This window comes from Chinchilla lanigera, unplaced genomic scaffold (genome assembly GCF_000276665.1).
Source record: "Chinchilla lanigera isolate Chin_1 unplaced genomic scaffold, ChiLan1.0 scaffold00066, whole genome shotgun sequence".
Taxonomy (NCBI): Eukaryota; Metazoa; Chordata; class Mammalia; order Rodentia; family Chinchillidae; genus Chinchilla; species Chinchilla lanigera.
The window spans coordinates 5,488,299-5,507,263 of NW_004955467.1; the positions used below are offsets into that span (position 1 = coordinate 5,488,299).

At 40.6% G+C, this 18,965-nt stretch overlaps 1 protein-coding gene across 6 annotated transcripts in view; it reads right to left on the reverse strand.

The window, feature by feature from the left end:
• Nucleotides 1-18,965, reverse strand: part of Dnah9 (dynein, axonemal, heavy chain 9) — a 319,645-nt gene that overhangs the window by 130,799 nt on the left and 169,881 nt on the right. For all 6 annotated transcript variants that reach the window (XM_013522070.1, XM_005399351.1, XM_013522071.1 and 3 more), the window contains 3 exons: nt 14,068-14,229; nt 9,892-10,088; nt 1,239-1,401 (listed from right to left, as the gene is read on the reverse strand). In XM_013522070.1, coding sequence (XP_013377524.1) covers nt 1,239-1,401; nt 9,892-10,088; nt 14,068-14,229 — 522 coding nt within the window. The remainder of the gene's footprint in view (nt 1-1,238; nt 1,402-9,891; nt 10,089-14,067; nt 14,230-18,965) is intronic.

Consider the following 18,965-nt stretch of genomic DNA (forward strand, 5'->3'; position numbering starts at 1 on the left):
AAATCATACCCACTCAGAACTAGAGATGAAGATGGAGATGTATAATGTTTTGGCTAGTCCTGATACCAAGTACTGAATCTATCAGCTCAGCCGGTCTCAGTTTCTTTGCTGTGTTAGCCTTACATAGCTCATCACTACCCCTTACCTTGCTGTTTTCTTTTCAGCACCACTCTGAGATCATTACCTAAGACCCTCGTACATTCCTTTATTGTAGAATTTCCTTTCTGTCCAAATAACTTCCCTTTAAAGATAATATACTTCCTTTAAGGTCAGTGATTCTCACTTTATGCTTTTACAGAATAATCTAAGGCAGCTTTTCTCAATTCTCATTAGAGTCATCTGGGGGATGCTTTGAAAAACCCTGATACCCAGGCTACTGCCTGCACTAGTTAAATCGGATCAGCTAGGGGTAGGATGCAGGCATCAGCATTATTCGAAGGCCCCCTGTGATTCCGGTATATAGCCAAAGATTTAGTACAGAAACACTGTCTTACATCATTATGTAAATGCACAATTCCCATCACACTATCTTGTCTTGTCTTTTCTGTAAGCACTAAATAAAGGCCTGAGGTGAACCCGATGTATGACCTTGGCTACAGCCAGTGTCTGGAGGCTTAGCGGTGCTGTCAGAGCAGAAGCAAGAGGCTCTCTCTCCCATCACTGGCTGAGAGATTGTGTGGGCAGGTTTGACTCAGTGCCTGGCTCAGTTGTCCCAGAAACAGCAAGGGCAGCATTCTGATGGCAATCCTACCGTACCTTTCTCCTATGGCTCTGTTGTGGCCATGGATAAATGGATGAGGACCAGATCAAATGACCTCTGAAAGTTGCATGCAATGCCTCTCTTCGCTTTTCATGCATCCTGGCTCCTATGTGTTTGCTGTCTAAAACTAGGAAATGTCACTGAAGGTCCCAAGGGCAGCAGTTATTGAACCTGTCTTTTAAAATATGAATTTCTTATAAAACCTGGGTAGACTGTTGGGGTTCTTCTTAGGTCTATGAGAGTAGCTATCAAGCTGTGTGCTAAATTTAAAATAGATCATGGAAAGGACACTGTTCCCTGGCTCTGTCTACTGAGGAAAGAGCCACTCATATCACCAGCCCTGAAACTAAGAAGAAAGTGGATGGAATGAAGGGGTAGTGCCAGGCAGGGGCATTGGAGAAGTGATGAGGACTGGTAGGCAGCGGTGTGTGGTTAAAGAGAGGTTAGTTTCCTCCGCATAGCCAGGCAACCATCTTACCTTGAAGTCGGAGATCTGGTAGCCCTTGCGCAGTGTGATCTGGAATACATCCATCGAGCTGATGAAAGCTGCTAGCCTGGTCAGACTCTGCTTGCCACTCCCTCCCACACCAACCAGCAGAGCATTTCCCCGCGGGGACTCCAAGATTCGATTGATACGGCAGCTAAGAGAGTGAAGCAGAGGTTCATCACTTTAGTCAGATATGGTACAATATGGTCTGAATAGGAACAGAGGCCTCTGTTGGAGGCACATTGTGGGCTGAGCTCTGGGAATCTTTAATTAGATTGTCCCAAGCCTGGCTTCACCTTCTTTCCTAAGGAGACTGAAGTTGCTGTTGGTTTGCTTCTAGCCACAGCCTCTGGTGCACCAGAAAGAGTGGAGGAAGAGCCAGTGACAGCAGCTCTGGAGGGGTGAGAGGTGGGGGTGGGCAGGGGACCCGTAGCCCTCCCTCTTCTTCCTGCCAAGCTTGGTTTTGCCCACCACCCAAAAAGGGGGCAGGAAAAAGAAAAAGTAGGAAACACACAAAACTAAAATGTCAGGGAAGGCTAGAGGACAAGGCTGGACCAGAACAGTTTGGTTTCTTTTTGGAAAAAAGACAAACACAATTAAAGTCAGGGAGATAAGAACAGAGAGTCCTGGCACAGGTCCTCTCTCTCCCTCCCTTATCCTTCCTGGATGTCAATGTTTTGTGATGAATATTCACAGATTCTTATTGTCAGGCTACAAGACATGCACATCTTCGGCTTCTGGACCCTTCCCACAGCTTTACTTCTCATCACTGCCTGTGTCAGTTTTCCCACCTCTGCAATGGAGGAACATTCCAGGCCTCTTGCCTGGCTTGGGGCACTCCTCCCAAAGGACGACACTCCTCTGGCCCAGCAGCCCTTCCTCAGATTCTGCCCCATTAAGCCTTCCGCAACCTCTCCTTCAGGGCATTTTGCCACTTTTCGTTAGGACACATCGGCAGTCAGCCTTACGTATGCTATACTATTTACAAAGATACTTCCTATTCTTTTTTTTTTTTTCATCTTAAAGTGAATGGTTATTCCATTGTACAAAATGTTTAAAATACAGAAAGAATTCACAATTTTAATAGCTAGTGATAAATACTATTGACATCAATCATATAGTCTTCCAGATTTTCTACTATCTTTATGCTTACAAATATATATTTTTGAGTATGTATGCTTATTATACCAATCAATGTATTTCTATCTTTAGATTTTAAAAATTGGATTCTAACATACTGAACAGGGTGTTTTAAAACCATTTTTTTAATTTAACAATATTCTGTGATTATTTCCCCATGCCATTAAACAATCTGTTAAGCTATGCTTTTGATGGTAGAATAATATTGTATAGAATATCCATGTTATGCTGATAAAATAAATAGAATAAGTTGCTTGTCTACAATAGCCCACTGTTGGGTGTTTAGGTTGTTTCCAAAAGTTATAAATAACGTGGTATAGTTTTGTTTTTGGTTTGTATCTGTAATTATTTCATTGAGATAAATTTCTAGAAGTAAAACTGCTGAGTCGAATTGTAAAGAAATGTGTGGCAGCTTTTGCTATTGAAAATGACCCAGAATAGTGGCACCAAGTTTTACCCTTCTTAGCAAGAACTGATCAAAGGGTATATCTGTTTTATTGCAAAATGAGACTCTATTGGATTGTACTAACTGAATCAGAATGTAAGAAAGTGAATTTAGGTGTTGGTAATCAAACGGCAAAAATTGTGTGATGGTAAGAATTCAGATAGTGTTTGGCCAAGTAGAGCAGTATACATTTGACATTGCAGTAAACAAATTACACACCTATGTTCTGTCAATGATATTATAATTAGAAATAGTTTATTGAAACTAAGTAATAGTGGAGCAATTTAAACTCAGTTTGGAGGAAGGGTTGGGGAATAGTTTTAGTGGGTGGAATTTCACATGTCAACAAAATTTCTGTGTATGATGTTGTAGACCTACTGAGCTTCTATGGCATGAATTTTCTTATTACTGCACATTTCTCATATACACTGATGACTTGGTTAAAATGAATACATAAACTGTTTGTGGACCCACATCTCACCTGTGGGATAAGTTCGCTGTTGGAAGGGAATTCTGGCACAAGCGTGTGTGTGCTAACACCCCTCACCTGCAAACTGTAGGGAGGTTTGGCCCCCAGTCTACACACCACACACGCACACAATATACATAGTAATTAATATTTTCTAATTTAATGATTGAAAATATGGTTTTAATATTTATTTGATTTCTGGGGAATTGAGTCTTTTTCATGTTTATTAATCAATTTATATATATATATATATATATGTACTTTTTTTCTTTCATGAATGTTTATCTTTCAATTTAAATGTGCACCAAGTTTTGTAAATTCTCTCTCCCTTATGCACATGTATGATTCAAATTATCCTCAAATTTTTTATTTCTACCTTTTAGTATTCTTTAAGGTGTTTTAGATACACAAAAATTTTTTTAGGATTTAAGGATCATATCTCATTTGATTTTCATGTAGTTAACATGTATTCACCTAAATACTCAGGAATTATTTTTTGTGCTGTACTTAGTTCTTTTATGATTTATTTCACTTTCTCACTTTAATTGCTTAATTGTGAAACTTGTATTCTGTTTCTAGCTTTATATATCTCTTTTTCTCTTGAAAAAAAATCAGTCCCAAATATCTGAAAAGTATGAGGACACATACAATGCCAGCACATTGAAGATATCTGTCTTAATTTCTTTTCTCATTGCTGGAACAAAATACCTGACACCCAAAGTTAAAAGAGGAAAGGCTTAATTTAGCTGACAGTTGGTAGAGTTTTCAGTCCATAATCAGCTGACTATAAAGCAGCTGGGTGGCATAGAGAGGAAAAACAGCTCATGGTGGGCAGAAGGTAGCAAAGCAAGCAAGGGAAGACCACAGCTCTTTCTATCCTTTATATCATATCCAGGCTACTTAGGGCAGATAACACTCACACCACTAGTCCTAGTGCCCTTGGTCCTAGCATGCACCATATATCAGTTCCAGCACTGCACACCCTGGATCCAGCCATCTCTGATAAATCCCCACCTATGATCACATGAGGCTTTGGGGACACCTAAATATAAGCCATAACAACATCTATGAATACAATACAATGAAGTTGTATTAAACTGAAACAGAACAACCCACATCTTATATTCAATATGACATTTAAGGAAGTATATGTAATTATGTATTATTCATTACACTATGCGCAAGAAATCACTTGCTTGTGTCTATGTTGGTGCCCGATGAAAGGAGAAACTGGTGCTAAGACATCAGGTCCTGTCTTCTGATTCAGAGAAGATAGAGCAAGACTGAATTAGCGGAGGAGAGAGGCAAACCTGGAGGAAGACTTGGAGTCTAAGTGGGTTCCCTGCGTAGCCCAATACCCAGCTCTACCTGAAAGGCCTGAACTCAGGTTAGCATGGGCCCTGTTATTCAGTATTAAAATGGGAAATGTTTGGATAGTGATGAAGTTTCTAAAGAATGGTTAAGCCTGCAACTGTCAGCATTGAGCTCCAGCTGGGGCTTCATTAGCAACCTCTGATGAGGGCAAAGGACTCTGCATTTAAATTACAAAATTTAAAAAGAAGATCAATATTCTCAAGGGCTGCTGGGCCAGAAAACCAAGGCAGTCTGTGTTAAGCCTATTACAGAATTTCTGGGAGATTAAAAACAAAAGCTAGAGATAAACCATAGCACAGCTGGAGAAACTGGTTTATTGTAAAGATACACATGCATGTGCGTGTGCACGCACACACACACACACACACACACACACTTACACATACACACACCCCTGGAAGACTAAGATATTGAGGACTCAAAGTACAACTGAGGTTCTTTTCTTAAATGACTGTTAAGTTCTTCTGAGAGTGAGACAGACACACACACACACACACACACAGAGAGAGAGAGAGAGAGAGAGAGAGAGAGAGAGAGAGAGAGAGAGAGAGAGAGAGAAGAGCAGGTGGAAAATGCATGTGGGAGTGACAAAACAAAGAGGTAAAGAAAAAGATGAATGAAAATTATGCCAAGAGTGACTGAAAAGATCTAGTTTAAGGCTGTAAGAAAAAGCAGAAGTAGCTGCTGAGATGGTGATGGAAGTCAATGGAAGAGCAAAATGGTACTATTAAAGGAAGAGCAATAGCACAAAGAGAAAGACCACAGTATCGCCTGTGTATTCAGCGCAACACATTTCACAGGTGGCAAAAACCCCACAGTGTAGACGCTCTTACTATTCTCACTCTCCAGATGGGAAAGTCAAGGTTTGTGAATGGAGTGCTCCTCCCAACGCGCCCTGCTTCATTTGTGGCAGAGCCAGGGTTTGAACTCTGGATCTGATTCTATCTACAGAACTCAGTTCCCTAACCACTATGTGATGCCACGTTTTCTGCATCAAAACTGGAGACAGGAAGAGAAGGAAAGCTGGAGAAGGTGGGGGGAGTCAAACCAAAGAAAATATGAAGCACTCAGGTGGTGCGAGTAGAACAGCCAGATGAAGTCAGAAAGAGCATATGCCTTATCGTACATTAAAAATGGGATCCCGAGGCCGAGGATATAGCTCAGTGGCACAGCGCCTGGCTGGCAAGTGCAAAGTCCTGAGTTCAATTCCAGGTACCATAAAAAAGAAAAAAGGGGATCTTGCCTTTCCCAGTCCACCTGTGGGTTCCTGGGAGGACACATACAGACCCTTCTCACTCTGTCCTGCTTCCCTTGGAGTCTCAGAAGCAGGGCGCTTCCCCGAGCAAGCCCCAAATCCTCTGTGTGCTGAGATGTGAGGCTGTGGAATCTTTGCATACTCTTAGCTTCTCTGCTTCTCACTGCACTGTTTGGCGTTGCTTTTTGTGGTCTAAAAGTATGCCTTTGGCTCTATGTGGCCATAGAGGTAGCAAAGAGGGGTCAGTGAGCCTCCAGAGAGGGACAGGAAGGACAGAACAAGGATAAAATAATGGGACACGGATATTTTTAAGCAAATGCACAGGAAATTGTGCATTTAAATAAACTGTATTCTTCAGAATTGTCTGCCTCAAAGCAGTTCATTTTTTTCAGTTGTTTTGCCTTTCTTAAAAGCAGCTCAGGCATTTCTTTGGAAACTATCTTCAGAGTCTATTTATGAGCCTCAAGAGAAAAGCTAGATTCCAGTCCTTATTTTTTTCTTAAAGACAATATTAGTTGGTTGATCACCCATGTTGGATACCACAGTGATGGAATCACTAGCTATTCTCCCAAAAATCCACATTTAAAGGAAAAAAAATTACCTCAATTCTGAGATGAACACAAAGATGCTGGTAGCTTTTAAAAAGGAGTGAATATGGGCACTAAAGCTCCTCAAGGTTATTTACCGACCACCTATCATGCACCAGGTGCTGCCCAATGTCCTGGGGCTTTGGAAGTGGGTATGACAGACTGTACACTCAAACGGCTTCCATCAGATTAACGGGGGACCAAAAGCGTGTGAAGAAGCACCATGTCTGATTATCAAGGGCACAGACTCAAGTAGGCTCTGTATGACTCAGCTTATGTAGTTTTGAGGTGCCTTAGCAAATTCTCTCTCACTCACTTAGAATTTGGGATACTAATGGACTTTATCTTCCTTAGAGTTTCTGTAGGACTAAATGAAAGGACAAAGCGCTGTGCACCACGTCCACAGTGGGCTTCATGTCAAGTGCAGGTCTTCTCTGCCATATCAAGTGCTGCTTTCTCTGAGAAGGCCTCCTGAGCACCCTATTTGCAGTTGAAACCACTCGTGGCCCTGTCCCCTGTCCCTCTGTTTTCCTTTACATTATTTTCCCCACATGACATGCTAAGAAGTTTTACTGAGTATCTGCTCTGCTCCAAACATTATCCTACATATTTGGGATCTGCAGAGAATATAACAAAGATCCCTGCACTCACACTAAAGTTTTCTTCTCCATGAATATGTGTTGGATAGGTGGAGGCATGGATGGCTGGAGAAAACAGACACGTGGTGGAGCAGAGGGCCAAAGGACAATGGCTTTTAGCAAGAGAGAGGTCTGTAGTCACTAAGGCAAGAACTTCTTTATTCACATGGTGAGAAGAAGGTTAGGAGAAAATTAGAGGTGAGAAAGTACGAAAATATGCTTAATATTTTTGATGGTTGTGTTGTTAACAGGAGTAGAGGAATGGTAGTCATAGATGGAAAGAGATATAAAGGCCAAAGAATCGTTTGAATTTTTAGATAAATTATAATAAGGTATATTTGTACACTGATGTATATGATCCAGAAATTAATATTGGGGTAAGATGAAAGAGGAGTGTGTGTGTGGGAGGACAGAGAGAGAAAGAAAGAGAGGAAGAGAGAGGGAAATGATCATTACAGGAAAGGGTAAAGTCCCTGAGAAAGTGAGAGGTAGGGGGCCAAGCACCGGAAAGAACAGAATCTAAATGCCAGGAATGAGTAAAATCATGGGTGAGGAGAGGGCGGTGGCCCAAGTGCTAAGGCCACTGTTAAGGTTTGTCTATAGATGTTGCCCCCATAGTCTCATGCAGTCATAGGTGGGTAGACAGACCCTGGGTAGGAACAAGGGTGCTTCCTCAATGGAAAGAGTCAGGAAGGCAGGACTTTGTGGTGGCATGCAGGTGGGATACACACAGGCTGTCCATAGATCCCAGAGAGGCAAATATGAGAGTGTTCTTGACACTTCTGCTATCTCAGTGAAATAAAAGTTGTGCTCATCACCTGGAACTAAAGAGACAAGAAGAGTGTTAGAAGTTTGAAAGGAAAATCGCATAAAGCAGGTATTTCTGGAAGACACTGAAAGAAAAATATACAGGGTAAGGGAGGAAGATTTTTCTAGCATCTTCCTCTAGGCTCCTCTAGTTGAGGGCCTGTTTGATATTTTTGGCCATAAATCTGAGCAAAACTAGTCAACTTGCTGGAGGACTATCTTTCAACAATGAACAGCTGATTAGGGACAGTTATGGAATAAGAAGTTAGTGTGGCTTAACTAAAGTGGGGTTTTGTCATAAAGATCCACTGGCAGGAGAGCTGGAGGAGCCTGTGCCAGGGTGACAGAGTCTGTGGTGCCTAAAGAGGAAAGTAAAGACACAGTAGGGAGCAGGGATATGAAGCCCCGTTGAAGTTTAAGAACATCTAGAGCAGAAAACCAGATCAGGTGAGTGGAAGAGAAGAAAAGTATGTCAGAGAGTGGGATGTTTGAAATTTAGGTCTCAGAGGTGGGTCTATTACTGATGTTAGACATTCTGGAGTAGGAACATGTGCGTGAGGACTGAGGTGGAAGTAGGGAAAGGTCACAGGAGCTCAGGAGGCCAAGCACCGGAAAGAACAGAGTCTAAATGCCAGGAATGAGTAAAGTCATGGGTGAGGAGAGGGCGGTGGCCCAAGTGCTAAGGCCACTGTTAAGGTTTGCTTATAGATGTCCCCCCCATAGTCTCATGCAGTCATAGGTGGGGCTTTTTGGAGGTGGCTGGATCTGAAGTGTGTGATGCTGGGATCAAGAGAGTGTGATTACTAAGTTAGTCCACTGATTGTTTGGCATAGGTCTGGGTAGGGTTAAGGCGCCCCACTCTGGGTATCAGTGCTATCTGCCTTAAAAGTGGATAGCCTGGATAAGATATAAGGGACAAAGGAGGGCCTCTGGTCACTTGTAGCTTGCTGCCTTCTGCCTTTTGCCTTCTGCTTTCTACAAACCATTTCTCTTCTGCAATGTCCCTCTGCAATAGTACCCTGCCTTGGAGCCAGCCAACTATGAACTGAAACCTCTATAAGCTATGAGCTAAATAAAGCTTACTCCTTTAACTTTGGGTATTGGGTATTTTGTCTCAACAAAGAGAAAAGTAACCAGGACAGTGATGGAGAAAACTAGCCATTACCAGGTGACACTGACAAAGGGGAGGATAAGCAGGCACATGGGATGGCCTAGCTCAAAAGAACTAGGGTTTGTGAAAGGTAAAAAAGAGAAATGAAGTAAATATGCCATCGAGGTGGGAGTGGAGGATAGAGAAGATACTTACCTTTTCTAAACCTTGGGATACATAGGATGGGGAAGGACAAATAGCTTCATTCAGCAGTGTAGGGCAAGTTCAGAGAAATTAAAGATGGAGCAGATCTTGCTCCTGAAGACCATGAAAGCCATAGGCAAGGTTAAGGATGTTGGAGAGAAAGGAGAAAGGTAAATGGGATTCGTATTCAGGAATGTAAAGAGCAATATAGGTACAGCATACCAACACACACACAAAGGATTTCTTTTTTGAAATATGTGTGCACTTGGTCAAAAACTCTATTTTAATTTTTAAAAATCTATCTCTTTGGCCTGCATGTAGGTAAGGATGGGAATCCTGAGCTGTTCTGGTGCCCCTTTTATTATCTTTTACAATCTTCTTCTTGGTGTCACCGTGATCACGCCCAGGGATGATAAATGGCAGACTTGGAAACAGTCGAGGTCCACCCGTGTTTCGCGTTCTGCTGCCCCCTAGGGCCGGTGGCAAAAACTGCAGTTGCTGCTCCTCCAGCTGCCTCTTGACCTTCATGGCAGAAGCAGTCACTGCTTTTCCGGCTTTATGAAAGTGTTCCCAAATGAAACCCGACACTAGGAAGGAGATGCAACTGAGAAAAACAGGAAGAGAAGCACACTTACACATGGCGCATGGCGTCCTCAAAGAGAACAAGGTCCATCACTGTGTTGACCTCGTTGTGATTTTCCAAGGCTTCCACTAGCGTCTGAGTCAACACTTCCCATGACTGTACCGGCATGTACTTGGGCTCACCGATACCACTTGCAAAGTGGCAGTACATGTTCAGGCTTCGGGTCTGAGCCACGGTCTCTTCCATATCCTGGAGATGAGACATAGGAGCTAGGCCTTTCATGCTCACTCTCACTTTTGATTTCACACAGAGTGCATTTGCTTTTTCTCTCTACACACTCCCTGAAAATTAGATACCAGTGCTCTTTCCAACACTCTGTCCCTCTTGACAAGTCCATGTAAAGTGGACGCTTACCTTTCCTTTAAAATTAGTTCCATGAAGCCATGGATATTGTTCTTTATCACTTGTGGGCTAAGGATGGGAGATGGAGGGTGAGAGGTGTCCTGTTCAAAAGTGTAGGAAGAGTGCTTCTGTGATCAGAAGCCTGGGTGAGGATGCCTGGTTGGATTTCTCTAAGTATGGTCTTTTTCACCAGTGTTGGATATAGGAAATGAACACCCAAAGGTTTTACTTTCCCTCCATCCATTCCAACAAGTTCTTGCTTCCTGATCCACAGCATTATCATCAAACATACTTTCCTGTGGGGGCTGACTATAGGATGTCAACCCCAACACAATAAGTTCTGTCTAGAGGGCTTGGTTTCTGAAGAACGGTCTATTAGCCATCCTTAGATGACTGGTTTATTTGTGGGGACATAGATAATCTTAAGTACTTGAAGTAGAATCTCCTTTTTATAAAAAGTTTCATGAGGGTTTTCTTGCTTTGTTTCAAATCTTATGCACAAGAGAAAGGTTACCATATGGAATAAATGCCTAGTAACAACTCAACTAATTTATTGTGAAAATAATAAAAAGAGAAAACATTTAAAATGATACAGAATTTCAAAACAAGATGATAGAAATTCAGCAATGCTTGTTATATTGCATATTGTTATCTTTAATGTAGTTGTTCAGATTACCAGATATAAGCATGCAAAATTGATCAAAAATTAAGAAAAAATTAAGCATTAACTATTCCTTTCAATAAACCAACAGAAATTAGTAGTCAAGTTATCTTAGCTATTATATATCTTTCTTTCTTTCTTTCTTTCTTTCTTTCTTTCTTTCTTTCTTTCTTTCTTTCTTTCTTTCTTTTTTTTTCTCCTTTCCCTCATCTCAGTTGCTTTTTCCTTTTGAGCAGTTTCTTTCCATTTCACAATTAATTTAAAAGACATGGAGCCTATGTTTCTTTACTGCTAATCTATTCTCTATATATTGAAGAGGATTTTTAAGTTTAATGTCAGAGTAACAAATAGGAACTATTAACTTGTCAAAATATAATACCTGAGACTTCAGGTAGTAAGAAATAGTGTAGAGCAGGCAAGTCTAAGAAAGAACATGTTTGCTAAGACATAAGTAGAGGAAGTTATGGCTGCTCAAGTTTTTGTCTTCACCTGTTGTTATTTCCTCCTGAAGGTCAGATTAGAAGACCTACCTGGGAAACAGGTAATTAGTATGTTATTTACCAGTGGGGGCACTGAACTGGGGTATAAGCTGGTGCAGGAGATCACCAAACCTAATATAGAGAAATTGAGGACAATAACAAATAATCCAGGACTGCTGCCTGAGTAAGAGTAAAGGACTGGAAAAAGTATTATTTAATATTCTGAAAGTGGGTTCAGGACCATCGAAAGCCCTTGAACTATTCTAGCTTTGTTAGACAGTAATGATAAGTGCCCAGAAACTTGGGTAAGATGTCAATACTATATAGCTTTTTCTAGTTTAGGAAAACACACAGTGAATAATGTGGAACTCCATCTTACCCAGTTGGGGGAATGGGCTGACATACTGGGGATCAGTTATGATGGTAAGCAATTTACACTAAGGTTCTAGCAGAAGATAGACAAAAGTAGTGTTATAAAACTTTGTCTACAAGGCTTCTTTGATTAAGAAAACAACTCTCCTCTTTTATAATCAGAGCCATGCTATACAGAATGGAGAGAAAAAGAAAACCAACCAACACGGTGAATCAAAGATTTCTTAATAGTGATTCCATCTCACACAGGAGCATGAATCAGAGAACTTAAAGCTTTTGATGGTGGAATCACGATTGTATCACTTCTTGGGTGGAAATGTGGCAACTTTTTCTTGATACAAGTACTGAGATTTACTGCAGGCAAGGATGCTTTAGGCTGGCATTTGAAGTATTGCTTGGGAAAGATAATGGTAGCTTCCTTTTTATTCAGATCTATCATGAAAAGGATGTGCCCCTTTCACAAACCCACTGAAGGAGCTCTCCTTCAAAAACTGAGTCCCGTTCCTTTAATATGTTTGCTCAGACCAACTTATGGAGACAAGCAAGTCTCATTTGTGGAGTGAGCAATGAATACATAAATTGGCAAAGTGCAGTTCTCAGAGAAGGGCATCTAAGATGTGAGGCTTATGAACATCAGGTTCCATAAAAATGATGAACCAAAGAGCAGAATTTAAGGTATTCAGCCTAGGAAAATGCACACTGAGACAAATTACTTAAAACTCTGTCCAGCCATTTGAAAGACTGCTATAGGTTGGGATACTGCAAATATTTTCAGAGATAGAGCGAGGATCCTATGAGGAAAAAACATGTAGCTAAACCAAAGTGAGTGCTACGATTTGGGTGTTGTTTTTCCCCAAAGGCTCAAGTGTTGGAGGTTTGTTGCTCAGTGTGGCCACGTGAGACTGGGAAGGACCTTTCAGAGGTGGTACTGAGGGAAGGTGATTAGGTTATTGTGGGCACTGCCCTATGAAGGGATTGGTGTTGATCTCAGAGATGAGTTTCAGTTCTTATAAGCGTGGTTTGCTACTGACAGTGAGGCTGATCCGCAAGCCTCTCCCATTTCCTGACTCACCATGTGGTCTCTTCTATACAATCTCCTGCCACTGTGGTACCATCCCCTGTAAGTCCCTCTTCAGAGCCTGAATTGATGGGAGACTGTCAGTCTCCCAAATTATGATTCAATTAAACTTCTTTCCTTTGCAGATTACCCAGGCTCAGGTATTTTGTTATAGCAACAGAAAAGAAAAAAAAAAAACATTAATGAATTGGGGGTACAATTATATATAGGCCTTGTTTATTGCCTAGTTCAAAGGAAGATAATAAGCAGTAGGCTTTGATCAGTAGAAGGCTCATTGTTAATTATAATACTAAGAAATGAAGTATAACCACCAAAGGTGTTAATTTATCATTGCTTTCCAAGACAGATTCTATAATTTTATAAATTATTAATATTTTTGTGAAGGGAGGAGTTTTAGGGTTCTATACCTTTGCACAATAGTATGTGAATTAGGGTTGTTCAAGATTTCTGGGTTTGAAGGTGCTATATGCAGAGTGAAATCCCTAAAGGGGGATAAAATGCAAAGCACTCTCCCCACTCATTTCATCATAGACACCTTCTCCCCAACTGACAACGTATTTTGGGAAACACAGTAACAGAACTATAGTATTTAAGGGGAAACGATGATCTTAGTTTTGGTCAGACCACAGATGGATGGACAAAGAAAGGCTGGGAGAGCAATCAAGATGATGTCAATGTTCTCTGGGTTTGAAAACAACACGTCAGAAACAGTTAAAAAGAATTTGACTCTTGGATTGGAGGAAAGAAGACTAGATAAGCCAAAATACATGTTCTTAAAATCTTTGAAAGTTTGAGTTTGGCCTAGAATTACTGGGAAAGGAAATGAATTTTAAGTTATTGTTAGATTAAATTTCCAGTTTTCAAAATTGTTCCAAATTTCCAGTTATTAGCACTTCCCAGATGGCTGCTACAAGGAAGGTGAGCTGGTGTGTCCCACGGACCCTGGAACACCATGGTGTGGCCAATCTGGAAAACACTACAGAGGGGACTCGGGGTCATGTGGGCACTTGGGTTAGCTGATCTCTGAAGATCTCCTCAACACTGAGATCCATGACTAATTTGTGTCTATCCTTGCTCCTATATATTTAGCCTGGGCAAAATAATGATACAGTTTCTTTTCTTAACCTAATGTCCTCCCTTTTCCCATTGAATGAACTGGATTGTGTCATACAGGTGACCATCTGCATAGTTATTATTTTTAAGATGTGAAAAAAAAAACCACAAGGCACTACTTACATCAAAGATTTTCTTGAGTACTTCTGTCTGGATTTTATCAAAGAGATCAAAGTCCTTTTCTTCTACCATCTTATCCCGATAAACCCTATTTGATTCATGAAGATAGAGCTTTACTAGATCTTGTGTGGATTTTACACATTCCACAGAGGAGAAAAGAATGCCCTTGAAGAAAAACAGACCAAAAGAAAAAATCACTCTAACATTTCAGAGGTACACTGGCTAAACAAACAAACAAACAAACAATCTTATGGGCCAATTGTCCAACCTTGGATAATGCCTGAGCATTGTCTCACTGAAGATTATATGACAGTGTAGGGATGCTTGGGTGTTGAGAAGGAGCTGGTGGGGAAAGACCTTGATGTTTGAGGCGGACAAATCTGATTTCAAATGCTTTCACAACCACATAGCAGCTGTGTGACTTTGGGCAAGCCATGTGACATCTCTGAATCTTAGTTTGCTTAGTCTTTAAACTGAAGGAACAATATTGATTTTCTGGAGTTTTTGAAATAATTCAAATTAATATGCTTTAAGGAAGCTAGTATGTCTCATCTCATATAATAAACTGTAATTATTGTTTGGTACTCATCATAAAAGACTAAAACTGCTATAATTTATTTGAACCCATTTATGTGACAGGCACCAGACTAGATGTTTTGTGAGATAATCTCAATCCTTATGATGATTTTAGGAAATAATTTTTACTGTATGCATTATTTTGTTAAATTGGAGGCTGGCAGTCAGGAAAATGGCATCAGAATAAGTTGTCTTACTTCAAAGCTGCAAAGTTTTGAAACTAAGTCTTCCTGACCTTGGTGTCTATAATTTTAACTACTACTTTTGAAATCACAGCTGTGAGTCTAGAGGTGGTTTCTCTGCTATTTTTGCATTCTACAAGTGCTGTTTTGAAAACTGATCTAGGTAATGACTGTAAAATCTGAGAAATGACAAGACAATCTTACAAATATGTGTGTAAAAATTACATGGAAAAAATAGCAAATGGAACCCAAGAAAATATGAAGAGGACAACATGCAACAGTCACATTTAGTTGATTCTAGGAATGCAATGCTGATTTATCATCTAAAACTCACCAATGAAATTTATCATGTTGCCAGAATAAAGGAGAAAATGATATAATTATTTCAACACATTCAGAAAAACCAGTTAAGTTTCCACACACATTTGTGAATGAAACTCTTAGGAAATTACAGATAGAAGGAAATTTTCTTAACCTGGTACTACACTTCCCTTAGTGACAAAGTAGCAAAAGGGTTTTCCTTTAAAATTAGGAATGTGACAAGATGCCAGACTTAGCATTGTACTACTGGCAATTGTAGCCAGTACAATAGGACAAGAAAAAAATATTCAAGAATTAGAAAGGAAGAAATGTAATTATGCTTTTTAAACAATTTGATTAAGAGGACAACATGCAACAGTCACGTTGAGTTGATTCTAGGAATGCAATGTTGATTTATCATTGAAAATATAAGTACAAACACAACACTGATACAAAGTGATATTCACTAATATTTCTTATGTGAAGCTCAGAAATAGTTCCAAATAATGGGTTGTGTTATAATGTGTTGTGTTAATAATGTGTTATAAATCTGTGTAACATTAAAGGGCAGAGGAGAAGGAAAGAGTGTTTGGAAGGAAGAAAAGAGAGGTGTCTGGGAATAGTCTATTTTTTTTATGTGAGTTATGTGGCTGCTTTGTGATAATTAACCAAGCTGGATACTCTGGATGTGTGTGCTCTTCCAATTGTGTGTTACATGTTAATGAAAGTTCATAAAAAGAAAAATGTTCCATTAGGTTCTTCTGGTTTCACCCACATGCATGTCTTAGCCTCTTTCATCTTATCAATGCCCTAAATATCACTCACATAAACAGTAAAGAGGCCAGGAAAAAGTACCAGGAACCCCAGCTTGTGGAATTTGGTGTTTAGCAGTAAGTTGAGCTCCCAGTTGATTTTTACAATCTGTTATAACCACACAGTCTGGTTGACTAATAGTAAAGGGCTGAGTAAATGTGTCGGTATTAAATACAAACATTGCCTGGTCTTAGATATTTGTGTGTAGCCTTGGGATGGGAACATTACTTAATGATTCTACTACTCATGGTACTGCCAAATTCTGTTCTGATTTGGATAGATTTAAGAGAAGTGCACAGAAAGACAGATTATTGAGGTTTAGATCAGGTTCCCTGAGTGTACCTGTCTCCTACTGGGTATGCAACCATCCCCTTAATCTCTTCCTTCAGAGAAGCAGGAAGAGAAGGGTGAAGTAGGGTGGAGAGATGCTGTGGTCCAGATCTGCACTCAGAACTCATCTCTGCAGGAGGAGGGCCAGGAGCTGTGCAGCTGAAGGGAGGCTGTGCTCCTGTGAGGACCCACTCTCCAGTGCTATAGCTAGTGGCTGACAGCTGGAAAGCTGCAAAGAGTCCAGGTGGGATACGGAGCCAGGGTGTTGCCACTTAGGCTGTAGGTCAGGAGGAACAAGCAACAGGCCAGGGAAAACAACAGCCTCAGGTCCCCTCTGCTCTCTCTGCTCTCTGGTTCTTCCTTGACATTGTACCAGTTACCATTAAAACAGAATTGGGATGCGTGCTCTTTCCTCAGGAAGCACTTTGTTGTCCTTAACTGCCTGTATGGTGGGGCTGAAGGTTCTTGTTGTTATCAGTGTTGCTGCTTGCCAGTTATGTGATCCTGGTCAATGTGCTTGATTGGTCTGTGTCACAATTTTGTCCTCTCCAAATTGGAAATACAAATGTCCCTCTGTATCTGCTAGGAATTGCTTCTACACCCCCTCAGCTACAAAATTCATGGATGCTCATGTCCCTATAAAATGAAATAATGTTTGCATATAACTTATGCACATTGTCCTATACATATTTGTCACCTCTAGATTACTTCTAACACCCAACACAATGGAAATGCTATATGAACAGCTGTTCTACTCTATTACTTACGAAAGAATGAAAAAAAAAAAGATAATGTACCTGTTCAGTACAGATGCAATTTTAAAAATAATTTTGATTCACAGTTCATTAAATTAGCCAATATAGAAACCATGGATATAGAGGGTTGCAGTCAGTATTTTACATTCTTGGATTGTTTTGTAGAAATAAAACACTTAGTGCTGAGCTCAGTATGGGTTAGTTATTATTATAGATGAAGGTCAGAGCCTGTTTTGGTCTTTTTTATTTTAAAGATAAAAGAACAAAAACACATTAACAAACACACAGACATAAACAAAACAACACAAAACAAGAAAAGCAATACAGAATTTCAGACAAGGTGAGAGGAAATTAACAATGGTTGTTGTATTACACATTGTTATCTTCAAATTGGTTACTCAGTTAAACAAATATAGGCGTGTAAGATTGATCAAACAATTAAACATTCACTGTTCCTTTCCATAAAACAATAGAAATTAGTAGTGCAATTATCTTAGCTGTCTTGTGTATATATATATATATATATATATATATTTTTTTTTTTTTTTTTCCCTTGTTTCTTTCTTTTGTTCTGGTCTTAACTTATCCTCCAAGCTCATCTCTTACCAAACCCTCCAGATCACCCTGTCCCTACCAGCGGAATTACTCGTCATTTCTCTAGCTCCATTCATAGTTTCTGCTTCCATAGCCATTGTGTTGATGTCTGCTAGCGAGGGCTCTTCCCAAACGCCTGATGAAATGGGCCAATAGCATTGATCCCAAAGGGTTCTCAGGAGAAGCGAACTTCAAGTTGTACAGGTGACGGGGTGACTATCCCAGCAGAGCTGCTTCTGGGTTCTTCTGGTGAAAAGAACCTCACTTATTCTTCTCCCCTTAGTGCTGCCAGTTGTGATCAACGCAAAGTGGATCAAAAGAATTTAAATCATTCTTTTCATTTGGAAAATGTTGACAGTAACTCCTTCCCCCACTCTATGGCATAGCAATGACATTCAAGAGAGAGAATGTGCAGAAAACACTATCTCAGTTAATTCTCATCCTACTCGTGGGTAAGTATAAGTGTTGCCACAGTGGATGGAAGCGACAGTGCTGCAGGCTTTACAGGCATACAGCCGAATCTGCTTGCTGTCTGACCATCCTGTGCTTAATTCCTCAACAGAAGTTCAGAAAAGAGGACCAGAATGGTGCAGTAGGAATGGTCCAGGTCAGGAACGTGGATGCCAGGTCCTTCACTAGCTGGTTGTGTACTCAGAGACAAATCTGTTTGATCTCTGTGGGTCTTCTCCTTTTCCTTATTTTAAAAATGAATTAATGTTTGGGACTCAATCTAGTTCAAGACTACTGTTCTTAGCTAGCCTAGATGTGTTCTCAGAAACTGTACTATGCCGTGGGGCTCTGTGGCTTCCCCTTTGTATTAAGCCTTTCATGACTTTTGGACCTCTGAACCAGCAGTTAGCAGTTTCTGCTTCTTACAACCGAAAGTCCTGTCCGGAACGAGCTGGCTCTGGGTCCTCAGGATCTGGGGTTTTGCTTGTCTCAGGCTCACCAGGGGCCTTCCTGCACAGGGTATACCCCGGGCAGTTAGTTCCAACTACATGCATCCATGTGGATGGTCATATCACTGCCTGATTACTTCATTTGGGCACTGGCCTATGGGTATCATCTCTGCTTCCTGTAAAAGGCATCTTTCCCTCCATAATAACCCAGTGCTAATTTGGGGAAGGGGTTTCTTTGAGAAGGAGTTTTGGCAGATTCTGGTTCAGGGTGGGAGATCTGTGGAATCTACCATGTGAGTATGGGGGAGAGGGCTTGGAGTTCTGACAAGGATGGCTCAAGCAATAGGAAGCAATAGTCAGACAGGCCATTGCTGATCAGGTGAGCATCCAAAAGATCTGAAATGGCTTTGACTTGGAAATGAACTGGAATTTTTAGGGCTGAGGCCGTCTCA